This window comes from Alexandromys fortis, unplaced genomic scaffold (genome assembly GCF_014885135.2).
Source record: "Alexandromys fortis isolate MF-2015 unplaced genomic scaffold, M_Fortis_MF-2015_v1.1 scaffold_15, whole genome shotgun sequence".
Lineage (NCBI taxonomy): Eukaryota > Metazoa > Chordata > Mammalia > Rodentia > Cricetidae > Alexandromys > Alexandromys fortis.
The window spans coordinates 16,762,194-16,776,336 of NW_026067911.1; the positions used below are offsets into that span (position 1 = coordinate 16,762,194).

General features: G+C 42.4%; 1 protein-coding gene across 4 annotated transcripts in view; it reads right to left on the reverse strand.

Annotated features, from left to right (window-relative positions):
* Elf2 (E74 like ETS transcription factor 2) overlaps positions 1-6,267 on the reverse strand; it is a 67,328-nt gene extending 61,061 nt beyond the window's left edge. For 2 of the 4 annotated variants that reach the window (XM_050138345.1, XM_050138344.1), the window contains exon 1: positions 6,048-6,267. In XM_050138345.1, coding sequence (XP_049994302.1) covers positions 6,048-6,119 — 72 coding nt within the window. In that variant the 5' untranslated portion in view covers positions 6,120-6,267. The remainder of the gene's footprint in view (positions 1-6,047) is intronic. The other 2 variants (XM_050138352.1, XM_050138355.1) reach the window with 2 other exon arrangements.
* Positions 6,268-14,143: the final 7,876 nt, after the last annotated feature.

Sequence of the window (14,143 nt, forward strand, 5' to 3'; positions counted from 1 at the left end):
ATCCTGTCATAAATTTCCTGAAAATCAAGTAAGCACAAAGGACGTGGCACAGTGCACCTCGCAGGAAGAACCCAGTTACTGGCGGCTCTCCTACTCCACAACAGCAGGCAGTCCTCAGACCTACTTTGAAGGCACCTCGTCACTGCACAACTGGAACCGACTGTCGCTTCTTTCTTTGCACAAAAAGCTTTAATGGTCCTGTATTTGTCTAATAGGTTAAAACATAAGACTGTGACTTTCACACTTTTATGGGTTGAACTGTGTCTTCTAAAGTGTTGATGTATGCTTTCACCCGATTGCTGTGACTGTGACTGTATTTGGAATGGATCTTTGCAGAGGTAAGACACGATCCGTAGGCCGAGCCCTGGCCCACTCTGACTAGTTTTATAGAAAAGGACAACCAGAACACTCAGGTGGAGGTGGAGAGAAGCCAGTGAAGACACAGAATTCTCCCTTCATGCCAAGCAGACTGTGAAACTGCACCAGCTACCAGGCATAAGGCAAATCTCACAGCTCTCAGAAAACGATAACACAGCCAACATAATTTCAAAACTCTGGACTCTAGAACTGTGAGACTATAATTTCATTTTGTAAAACCACTCAGCTTATCGGATGTTTTAGATAGCAGCCCCATCAAACTGGCCCGCCACCTTTGCCAGCTTCTCACTACAGAACTACACACAAACTGTGTGACTCAGATCCTAGAGGAAGACTTCCCATGTCAAAATGACTCATGTCATTTTGTAGCCTACTTGTCTGCCCAAATCCTTTCCCTCCACTAACGGCTTTTCATCCCATTCCTTTAATCCCCCAACAGGTATCGTTCTACTTGAAGTCCTTCTGACACAAGTTGTGTGCCTAACATACACGATATTTGTGGCACTCCGCACACATCCAAATCCTTACTAACTGGACAGTGAGATTATTAGACAGCAAAAGTTACACTTAAGTCCTCAAAGACGCACACAGCACATAATGCAGAATTTAAGGACCTGTTCAAAGAACACAACATTACAGATTTCACCTTTAGCAGGTATTCACATACTGAACACATATATACTAACAGCAAGTAACTTCATGACTTTTGTGCTACCAAACAATGGAGAACAGAGGTACCGCAGACAGATACGCAGAGTACCTACTGTTTGGTTTACTGGAGAAAGATGAGGCAGAGTAAAAATTAAAACATCCCCTAACTTCTTAGGATTACTTTATTCAAGTTACTAAAGTATGCAATAATTAAAACAGATGAAACCCAAAATCTTGATGCAACCTACCTAATTCTCTATGGGCTTGGGTTGCCAGATTAAACAAAGAAAACACAGAATACCCAATTATGATTAAATTCAGGTAAACACACATATAACAATTTGCACTTGGGAAAATGTTGCTTCTCTGACAATCAAGCCTAACTGGCTTTCCTGTATAGAGGAGGGGGCTGCATTCACATACACAGGCTCATGTATGTGCACATGCATGTGGAGGACAGAAGTCCATCTTCGCCTTGTCTGTGAGTGCGCATCTGTGTATGCACACACATGTCACAGCCCACACACAGAGGTCAGAGGACAACCTAGGGTGTTGGTCGCTGCGTCCACCTGGTGTGAGACAGGCTCTTTTGTTGTTCAGGGACCCTTCTATCTCTGGCCCCAATCTCACCACAGAAACAGGATTATAGACACACTGTACCGTGCCTGGCTTTATGTGGGATCTGAGGATTCAGATTCAGGGCCTAAGCTTGCTTGCTACAAGTTTTACCCCCTGACCCACATCTCCAGGCCACAAGTTCCTCATTTTCTAGGACAGAGCCCACTGAACCTGGAGCTAACAGTGCCACCAAGGTCCATCAAGCACTTTACCACTGAGCTGTCCCCAGGCAACTGCGCTGTAAGTTCTAACAGTGCCCTCAAACCTCTGAGACCCACCTGCCTCTGCCTCCCAGTGCTGAGTAAAGGAGTGTGAAATCAAGCCTGGTCGCAGATGAGGATCTTGTTTTCAGATTTAATTGTTTCTAATCGGCTTCGTCCAGGTAATACACTCACTTTAACACCTGCATTCATGCACACATACCACCCTGCACATGGAGGGCAGAGGACAAGTTCTCATCCCCCGATGGAGGTCCCAGTGACTGAAGTCAGAAAGCATCTTCACCTGCTGAGCCACCTCACTAGGCTATGCATCTTTTAAATTGTATATGGGAATCAACAGATTGTGGTGGGCTGGAGAGATGGCTCAGAGGTTAAGAGCATTGCCTGCTCTTCCAAAGGTCCTGAGTTCAATTCCCAGCAACCACATGGTGGCTCACAACCATCTGTAATGAGGTCTGGTGCCCTCTTCTGCCCCGCAGGCATACACACAGACAGAATATTGTATACATAATAAATAAATAAATATTTATAAAAAAAACAGATTGTGGTTTTTTTTTGTTTTTTTTTGTTTTTTTTTTTTTTGGTTTTTCGAGACAGGGTTTCTCTGTGGTTTTGGAGCCTGTCCTGGAACTAGCTCTTGTAGGCCAGGCTGGTCCCGAACTCACAGAGATCCACCTGCCTCTGCCTCCCGAGTGCTGGGATTACAGGCGTGCGCCACCACCGCCCGGCAACAGATTATGTTTTGTGTGCATCTGGTTGTGCTGATGTCTATCCATGTGCCGGCTCAGTCTTTACCCACATGCATGAGGGCCAGAGTTTGGAGCTCCAGCGTCCACATGGTGACCTGCCTGTAACCCCGGTGTTTAACAGGAGGACGGGATGCTGGGAAAAGTCAGCTGAAGAGGCAAACTCAAACCTCAAGTGGGAGACCCTCCCTCAAAATATAAGGTAGGAGTCTGCCAGATAAGACAACAATCTACACTTAATTTTAAAAGACTGCAAATTATTTTCCAAAACAGCTCTTATGAGATCTCCACTAGGAGTGTGAGAGCAAGCCGAGCCAAGCTCACCCTCATCTCCACTACAAGTGTGCAAGCAAGCCAAGCTCACCCTCATCTCCACTACAAGTGTGCAAGCAAGCCAAGCTCACCCTCATCTCCACTACAAGTGTGCAAGCAAGCCAAGCTCACCCTCATCTCCACTACAAGTGTGCAAGCAAGCCAAGCTCACCCTCTCCAACATGTGGGGCCACTGCGCAATGAGCACCATGCCAAGCATGTGGCAGGACCTTTGACGTTTTATTTGCATTTCTTTGACGGCCAAAAATGCTGAACGGGTTTAGTTTTGTTTTTGTTTTTGTTTTTGTTTGTTTGTTTTGCTTGTTGGCCATTCATACAACTACTCGAACCATCTGTTTCTAATGTTTTTTTGTTTTTGTTTTTCCCAAGCACGAAGATTTATACAGCCCTGAAGGACAAAGGGCAGGAAGTGGGAGACAGAGGGTGAAGGAGAACAAGGGCGAGGAAGAGGGGATGTCTACACTGAGGGACAGAGGACTGCTTCTAGATGGAGAGGACACACACACACCAGGGTCTTTCCCTGAACCTGGAGCTCATGTTTCCTCAGCTTTCTCTGCAAGCCAGCACATCCCAGTGAGCCTCCTACCTCCCCCAGAGTCTTCTTAGCTACGGAGCCATCTGCCTGGCCCCTCTTCCTATTTTAATAAGACACCGTCATCTTACTATTTTATATTTTCTAAAGATGCCCGTGGCTTCAATAAGGTTTAAGTGCACCTTCCTCCAAAGGCTCAAGTAATGGAAGCTTGGTCCTCAGTGTGGCAACATCCAGAGGTGGATGATGGGGAATCTCCTTCAATAATGGCCTTTGATAGGCTGGACCAGGTAGGACATGGCTTTGGTACCAAAAGGCCAGCAGGACCACCCTGTAGCTCTCTCACTCCCCGTTCCTGTTGTTTCCTCGTGGTGATCCGTGTGTTCCCTTTTAATAGAGAAAACTTTAGTATATTTTAGGAGCTAGCTGGGATTCCTTTATTTGCATTCCCCCATCAGATGCGTTCTGCTTCAGATGGAGTCTGCTGAAATGTTTCCATGCCACTTAAAGTGCCGCACACCTTCAATCCCAACACTAGGGAGGCAGAGGCAGGAGGATCCCTGTGAGTTCCAGGCCAGCCTGGTCTACAGAGCGAGTGCCAGGACAGCCAGAGAGACATACACAGAGAAACTGTCTTGAGAAAGAAAGAAAGAAAGAAAGAAAGAAAGAAAGGAAGGAAGGAAGGAAGGAAGGAAGGAAGGAAGGAAGGAAGGAAGGAAGGAAGGAAGGAAGGAAGGAGAGAGCTGGAGAGATGGCTCAGAGGTTAAGAGCATTGTCTGCTCTTCCAAAGGTCCTGAGTTCAATTCCCAGCAACCACATGGTGGCTCACAACCATCTGTAAAGAGGTCTGGCGCCCTCTTCTGGCCTTCAGGCATACAGACAGGATATTGTATGCGTAATAAATAAATAAATAAATAAATATTTTAAAAAAAGAAGAAAGAAAGAAAGAAAGAAAGAAAGAAAGAAAGAAAGAAAGAAAGAAAGAAAAGGCATTAGATCCATAATGAAGTAGTTGGCTAATAACTGCTAAAATGACTGATAAACAGTTGTGGAATTTGAACAGAAAGTTGTTCCCACGCTGGCACCACAGCACTTCAAATGTCCACTAAGCAGGCCGGCTTCTTCTGACACCCTTCCATAGAATATAACAGCCCTGTTATACCACATTAATCATTAGTCAATAATAACTTGATAAATTCACAATTTTTTCCTCCATGCTATGTTCTGACCTGAAATCCTTGGGATTCCATATAAAGGAGGAAAAAGTAAAGGAAGTTTCTGGAAATAAACCTAGATCCTTGTCCTCTATACTGTTATCTTTTTAATCAGTAAAACATAAATATACTCTGCAAATCCACTGTCTATGGCAGCTCTCCTCACATGGTAAACACCAACACCACAAAGCTAGGGCACAGAAAAATAATTTGAAAGAGAAGCTGCATTCACTGGGTGATATCAGATGAGAGAGCCTACCCTGGGCTTGAACTCCTGGGCTTCCTCTAATGGACTCTGACCCATCTTAGAAGTAGTCTTTAAATACAAAGGGAACATGTAGGACTTAGCAAAAGCACTGACAAAAGAAAAGTATGTCCCATGAGTCTTCCCACAGTAGATCCGTGTCTTACAGACACAACAGACAGTAAGAAAGGAAAATGCTCCAGATCACAGCACACACGAGTGTCCTCACTGATATCAGGCAGGACCTGATCCATTATCAGGGCACCAACCCCAGTGACAGCAGCATCTCACAGAGAAGAGACGCCCAAGCTGCCGCTAACCAGACACCTGCACAACAGCACTGTTACAACCGTATTGTTTCCACACTCAGTCTCTATCCAAGGGTGGGAAGAGAAAGCAGAGGAGAAAATCTGCTTTCTGCTCCTGCCTCTTCCTTCAGTCTATCTATCTGTAACAACAAAACGACCAAACACACTTAGAGACTCAAAATCCTACCTGCGTGAGATCCAAAACATTTTCTAGTTAAACACGTAACTGCACATATTAGATTAAAATATCAATCCTGAATTAGACATAACAGAATAACTAAGAAATAAAGACAATACAGAAAGCAAAGGAAAGCTTCTAACTTAAGAGGACTGCAATTTTGGTATTTAAATACATTATTTCTCACTCCCCATAATCTAAGAAAATAGATATTATCAGAAACTTTTTGTTTCCCTTTTTCCAGAGAGGGTTTCTTTGTGCAACCGTCCTGGCTATCCTGGAACTCTCTCTATAGACCAATCTGGCCTCAGACTCACAGAAATCCACCTGCCTCTGCCTCCCAAGTGCTGGGATTAAAGGCATCTGCCGCCACTCCCCAGCCAGAAACTAAACTGTTACCTAAACTAATGTAACATCCTTCTTCCTTCTCCTTCCTCTTCCAAACCCATCCTAGCACACACATCCTGCATCATCCGTTCACTGTACTGACATAAAAACACCGGCACAACTTTCTGCACTGTACATTTCTACTCCCAAATACCCGTTTCTGTGAGTTATGTCAAGATTAACTCATGCATTGATTTCTATTAACAAAACAGAGATAAAATACAGTAAATGCCTAACCTCTTGGTTTTCTACTCCATTGCCGGGAAGCTCCAGAACAGAACCTCCACTGTCGAGCACTGCCGATGTCATCTTTTATTCCCTGAGGAAGTTTCAAATGGTACGAATCAATGTAATTAGAGTTCACAGATGACGGCCAGGGCTATAGGTTTCATTTTCATGGTTTAATTCAATGGAGACACAGTAGATTAGACATCCAGAAGTCTAGTCTTCTAAAGATGATAAACCGGAGGGTCTAAAAAGAGGAAAAATTGAAATTGTTAAAAACATATAGCTAAGATATAAGGCAATTTAACTGTTTAATTAAAAAGGATATAGGCCTCTACGACTGTGTCAAAAGAAGGAATTAAACAGCACTCTACTTAAAAATTTGAGATTCAAATTCATTAACTTATCAAACAATATTTTACCAAGCTACTGTATAAGGATGGGTACTGTATTATAAAAGACATAATGCTAAAACTTCCTTGGGCTGGAGAGATTTCTCAGCACTTAAGAGCACTGGCTATTCTTCCATAGGACCCAGGTTCAGTTCCCAGCATCCACACTGCAGCTCATAACCATCTACAGCTACAGTTCCAGGAGATCCAATGCCCTCTTCTGGCCTCCACACCAGGCACACACACGGTGCACAGATGTACACACAGGCCAGACACCCATATACATAAAATTAGCACTTCTTTCTTTTATGGAGATGCAATATTATACTAGAATTTGTTTGTTTGTTTTGGTTGGTTCAAGGCAGGGCTTCTCTGGAGCTTCTGAGCCTCTCCCAGAACTCGCTCTATAGACCAAGCTGCCTTCGAACTCAGAGATCCTTCTGCCTCTGCCTCCAAGAGTTCTGGGATTAAGGGCCTGAACCACCACCTGGCTTTTTTTTTTAACAGATTTTGTTGTTGTTTTGTTTTTTTGAGACAGGGTTTCTTTGTATAGCCCTGGCTGTCCTGGAATTCTCTCTGTAGATCAGGCTATCTTAAACTCAAAGAGATCCACCTGCCTCTGCCTCCAGAGTTCTGGGATTAAAGGTCAACGCCACCAATGCTTGGCCAGATTTTTATTTTAATCTCGGATGGGGATCCTGCTCATTGGTTAAGAGTGATGAGTTCAGACAGGAGGTGGTGGCGCACACCTTTAATCCCAGCACTTGGGATTAAACTACAGAGTGAGTTCCAGGACAGCCAGTACTACACAGAAACACTGTCTCGAAAAAACTAAAAAGAAAAAAAGAGTGATGAGTTCAGCCCAGCGGTGCTCGCGCACACCTCTAATCCCAGCAAGGGAAGCAGAGCCAACACTTCCTTCTCAGACACTCACACACAGACACACTTAAAAGTACATCCTTTTAAAAAGATTTATTTATTATGTATACAATGATCTGTCTGCACGTATCCCTGCAGGCCAGCAGAGGGCACCTGGTCTCATGATAGATGGTTGTAAAACACTATGTGGCTGCTGGAAATTGAACTCAGGACCTCTGGAAAAGCAGCCAGTACTCTTAACTTCGGAGCCATCTCTCCAGCTCCCCAAAAAATCTTTTTTAAAATCAATTTTTAAACTCTTTTAAGCACTGAACACGCTGGTGCTAAACCTGGGCTGTGGGTTTTACAGAACTGCTGCCTTTACAGACATCACCTTAGAAGGGCTTCTTAAATTTTCCTTCCTCCTCCTTTGTCAAAATGTATTTATTTATACTTTATTTAGCCTGCATGTATGTCTGTGTGTGCTGTCAGAATCCCTGGAACTGGAGTTACAGACAGCTGTGAGCTGCCATGTGGGTGCTGGGAATTGAAACTGGGTCCTCTGGAAGGAGAGCCAGGGCTCTTAACCACTGAGCCATTGCTCCAGCAGGAAACCAATACTTCTAATAAATTATTCCATTAATATCACGCTCATAACTGACTACTGCATCATACCAAATAGAAATAAATAATAAGGAATTCCTGTAACTGTCTACAATAAAATGAAGTACCTGGAAAAAAAAGTAGAAAATTCATCTTATACATATTTTTTTTATTTAATGTGTATGTGTGTGTGCCTGAGTATATGTATGAGCACCATGTGAATGCAAATATATGCAGAGGCCAGAAGAGGAAGTCAGGTCCCTGGAACTGGAGTATAGACAGTTGCCTTCTGCTGGACGTGGGTGTAAAAAACTGAACCCAGGTCCTCTGAAAAAGCAGCAAGTGTTCTTAGCCACTGGACTATCTCTCCAAGAACTTCTTTTGCATCTTAGGCAGAAAGTTAAAAAGGAAGTGTTAATATCTTAAGACTACAGAAGGAGCCGGAGAGATGGCTCAGAAGTTAAGAGCATTGACTGCTCTTCTAGAGGTCCTGAGTTCAGTTCCCAGCAACCACATGCTGGCTCACAACCACCTGTAATGAGATCTGGTGCCCTCTTCTGCATGCAGGCATACATGTTGCAGGCAGAACAGTGTATAAAAAATAAAACTTTAAAAAAAAAAAGAAAGAAATTAACTGAAAAAAATCCACAATCCCATCATACTAAAGCTCCCTGTTACTATTTCTAAAATTTGTCTTCCAAACAAATATAACAAACAGAAATAAGCTTTACTTACAATTTGAATGTTAAGTAGTCTAAGCATCCTTCACTGCTTTCCCAACTCGTCAAGAGCTAAAATCTAAACCAGCAGTTCTCTGGAACTATTGGTGGAAAGGAAAAAAATTAAGTATTAACACGATTCTATTTAAAACAAAACAAAGAAACATTTTGCCTTAAATAAGTATAACCCAGGCAGTAAATACTTAATAAAACAAATCATCTTCAATGGCTGATGGCATATTTCCACAGACTTAAAATCACTACTTCTAGATGGCTAAGGAATCACTAAATAACAACTAAGTAAGATCAGATCCAACATGCACAGCCTATGTTCCAATCAACCAAAAGGCCTTCCTTTTTATTATTATTTTTAAAAGGAGGGGCGGGGGTGCACCCCCGAAACTGGAGTGACAGAAGGCTGTGAGGAACCATGTGCACTGGGGTCAAACAGAGGTCCTCCAGAAAGGCTCCTGACTGCTGGCGCATCTCTGAAGCCCCAACCAAAAGGTTCTAGAGTGGTGGCACTGCACCTCCTTGTGCTGCCAAGCTTTATGCCAACCTGACACAAGCTAGTCACGAGAGAGAAGGGGCCTCAGTAAGGTCTGGGGCCGCCTGTAGAGTATTTCCTTAGTGAGTAACTCATGTGAGAAGGCCCAGTCCACGCTGGGTGTGACCAATCCCGGGCAGGTGGTCCTGAGTGCTGTAAGAATGTATGCTGAGCAAAGCAGGGGAAGCAAGCCAGTAAGCAGCACCCTTCCATGCCTCTGCATCAGCTCCTGCCTCCAGGTTCCTGCCCTGACTTCTTTCAATGATGAACAGCCATATGGAACCCTTTCCTCGCCAGCTTGCATTGGTTGTGGTGTTTCATCATAGCAATAGAAACCCTAACTAAGGGCTGGAGAGATGTCTTAGAGGTTAAGAACACTGGTTGCTCTTTCAGAGGCCCCGAGTTCAATTCCCAGCATTCACAGGGTGGCTCACAACCATTTTGAGATTTGGTACCCTCTTCTGGCATGCAGGCATACATGCAGACAGAACACTGTATTCATCATAATAAATACATAATTTTTTTAAAAAGCAACAAAAAAGAAACCCTAAGACACTCCCCTTCAGGAGTAAGAAATATAAAGTTTAAAAAACAAAAGAGCTGGAGAGATATGGTTCAGTGGTTAAGAGCACTGACAGCTCTTTCCAGAGGATCCTGATTCTCTGGATCAAGCACCCACATGGCAGTTAACAACTGTCTGTAACTCCAAGCTCTGACACACTCATACAGACATACATGCAGCCAAAACACCAATGCACATAAAAGAAAATAAATAAATAAAATCAATGAATTAAAAAAAACTAAGGCTGAGTAGACCTTTAATCCAGGAGTCAGAGGTAGGCAGATCTCTGTGAGACAGACAGATGGATGGATGGACATTTTTTTTAAAGGATGGGTATGATAGCTTGTCTTTTGTGTTGTTGTTGGTTTTTATTTTGGGAGACGGGTTCTCTATGTAGCTTTGGTTGTCCTAGAACTTGAACTTGCTCATTAGACCAGGCTGGCCTAGAACTCAGAGATCTGCCTGCCTCTGCCTCCAGAGGCAGTGGTCCACGCCTTTAATTCCAGTATCTAGGAGCCAGCCTGGTTGACATAGCCCAGACCCTTTTTCAAAAACAGAGAAAAACAATTTCCAATACAGTTAAAAAATCCAAGTAAACTGAACTCAAAGAGAACCACACAATAACACACAATATAACCATACTTTTAAAAACTATAGACAGGGCTGGAAAGATGGCTCAGTGGTTAGAACTACAGGACCAAGGTTCAGTTTCCAGCGCTTACATGGCAACTCACAGAAATGTGTAACTACAGTTCCTGGAATCAACACCATCTTCTGCCTTGTCAGGCGTGGCATATACATGTTGCACATACGTACAGGTCTTAAACTTAAAAATAATAAACCCCTAGAAAACATTATTTTGAGTGAGGTAACCCAGACACAGAAAGACAATTATTACATGTACTCACTCATAGGTGGTTTTAAAACACAAAGCAAAGAAAGCCAGCCCACAAATCACAATCCCAGAGAACTTAGACAACAATGCAGACACTAAGAGAGACTTACATAGATATAATCTAGATGGGAAGTAGAAAAAGACAAGATATCCTGAGTAAATTGGGAGCATGGGGACCTTGGGGGAGGATTGAAGAGGGAGGGGAGAGGCAGGGAGGGGAGCAGAGAAAATGTAGAGCTCAATAAATATCAATTAAAAAAATTTTTAAAACCCTAGCCTAGCATTGGTGACACACAATTTAATCTTAGCACTTGAGAGGCAGGTGGATTTCTGTGAGTTCAAGGCCAGTCTGATCTGCAAGAGTGTACTTCGACCACATACCAAAATAAATCAAGACCAGACAAACAAATTAAATAGATCTATAACCCATAAGGAAATAGAAGCAGTCATTAAAAGCCTCCGACCAAAAAAAGCCCAGAACCAGATGGTTTCAGCACAGAATTCTACCAGAATTTCAAAGACAAAGCTAATCCCGATACTCCTCAAATTATTCCACGCAATAGAAACAGGAGGAACACTGCTAAACTGTTTTGGAGGCTACAGTTACCCTGATACCCAAACTATACAAAGACACAACTAAGAAAGAGAATTACAGACCAATCTCCCTTATGAACACTGATGTAAAAATAATCAATAAAATATTGGCAAACTGAATTCTAAGAACACATCACAAAAATCACCCACCATGATTAAGTAGGATTCCTCCCAGAGATGCAGGGATGGTTCAATATACAAAAACTCGTCAATGTAATCCACCACAAAAACAAACTGAAAGAAAAAAAAAGAAACACATGATCACCTCATTAGATACTAAAAAAGTCTTCGACAAAATACAACACCCCTTCATGATAAAGGTCTCGGAGAAATCAGGGCTACAAGGAACATTCCTAAATATAATAAAGGCAATGTACAGCAAAACAACAGCCAACATCAAACTAAATGCAGAGAAACTCAAAGCGATTCCACTAAAATCAGGAACAAGACAAGGATGTCCACTCGCTCCATATCTATTCAATGTAGTGCTCAAAGTCCTAGCTAGATCAATAAGACAACAACAGGAGATCAAGGGGATACAAATTGGAAAGGAAGAAGTCAAACTTCCACTATTTGCTGATTATAAGATAGTATATATAAGTAACCACAAAAAATTCTACCAGGGAACTCCTACAGCTGATAAGTATCTTCAGTAACATGGCAGGATACAATATTTTTTTAAAACAAGATGAGCATTTTTTAAATTTATTTATTTATTATTTATACAGTGTTCTGTCTGCAGGCCAGAAGAGGGAACCAGATCAAATTACAGATGGTTGTGAGCCACCATATGGTTGCTGGGAATTGAACTCAGGACCTCTGGAAGAGCAGCCAGTGCTCTTAACCTCTGAGCCATCTCTCCAGCGGCAGGATACAATATTAACTCAAAAAGAAAAAAAAAAAAGTAGCCCGCCTATACAGATGATAAATGGGCTGAGAAAGGAATCAGAGAATCATCACCCTTCACAATAGCCACAAACAACATTAAATATCTTATGGTAACTCTAACCAAACAAGTGAAAGACTTGTATGACAAAAACTTTAAGTCTTGGGGCTGGAGAGATGGCTCAGAGGTTAAGAGCACTGGCTGATCTTTCAGAGGTCCTGAGTTCAATTCCCAGCAACCATATGGTGGCTCACAACCATCTGTAATTTGATCTGGCTCCCTCTTCTGGCCTGCAGACTGAACACTGTATAATAATAAATAAATATTAAAAAAAAAAAACCTTAAGTCTTTGAAGAAAGAAATTGAAGAAGATATCAGAAAATGTAAAGATCTCCCATACCCATGGGTAAGTAGAATTAACATAGTAAAAATGGCAATCTTACCAAAAGCAATCTACGGATTCAATGCAATCCCCAAAATCCCAGCACAATTCTTCACAGACCTCGAAAGAAAAATATGAAATTTCATACGGAGAAACAAAAAACCCAGGATAGCCAAAACAACTCTAGACAATAAAGGAACATCTGGAGGCATCACCATCCATGAGTTCAAGCCATATTATAGAGCTATAGTAATGAAAACAAGCTTGGTATTGGCATAAAAAAAGAAAGGTGGTCTAACGGAATCGAATCGAAGATCCTGATATTAAACCACATACCTATGAACAACTGATTTTAAAAAAAGCTAAAAATATAAAATAGAAAAAGAAAGCATTTTCAACAAATGTTGATGTTGACATGTACAAGAATGCAAATAGATCCATATCTATCACCATGTACAAAACTCAAGTCCATACAGATAAAAGACCTCAACATAAAGCCAGCCACACTGAATCTCATAGAAGAGCACAGACATTGAGAACAACAATTAATAAATGGGACCTCCTGAAACTGAGAAGCTTCTATAAAGCAAAGGACATAGTCAACAAAACAAAACGACAGCCTACAGAATGGGCAAAGATCTTCACCAGCTCCACATCTGACAAAGGGCTGATCTCCAAAATATGCAAAGAACTCAAGAAACTAGACATCAAACTACCAAATAATCCAATTTAAAAAATGGGATACACATCTAAACAGAGAATTCTCAACAGAAGAATCTCAAATGCTCAACACCCTTACTCCTCTGGGAAATGCAAATCAAAACAACTCTGAGAACCATCTTACACCAGTAGTCAGAATGGCTAAGATCAAAAACACTGAGGACAACTTATGCTGGAGAAGATGTGGAGTAAGGAGAACACTCCTCCACTGTTGGTGGAGTTCAAACTTGTACAGCCATTGTGGAATAAGTATGGTGATTTCTCAGAAAATTAGGACTCAGTCTACATAAAGACCCAGCAATACCACTTTGGGGCATATACCCAAAACAGGCACAATCGCACAAGAACATTTGCTCAACTATGTTCACAGCAACATTGTCATAGCCAGAACCTGGAAACAACCTAGATGCCCCTCAATCAAAGAATGGATAAAGAAAGTGTGGCATATTTACACAATGGAGTATTACTTGGTGGTTAAAAAAAAAATCTTGAAATTTGCAGGCAAATGAACAGAACTAGAACAAAATCATCCTGAGGTAGCCCAGACCCAGAAAGACAAGCAGGTATGCACTCACTCATAAGTGGACACCAAACACAGAGCAAAGGATAACCAGCCTACAGGCCACAGTCCCAGAGAAGCTAGAATCTTCCCCCAGTCGTAGATGGAACCGATGCAGAGATCCACAACTAACCACTGGGCAACCTCCAGTGGAAGAGGGAGGGGCGATAATATGAACAAAGGGGTCAAGCCCATGATGGAGAAACCCACAGAATCAGCTGACCCGAAATAGTGGGAGATCACTAACTCCGACTGACAGCTGTGAAACCTGCACAGGAGCGAACTAGACCCCCTGAATACAGGTGACAGTGGTGTGGCTTGGGCAGTATGTAGGGCCACCAGCAAGATCTAACTCTAATGCATGCTTCCGGGGGGGGGGGGGGGGGGGGGG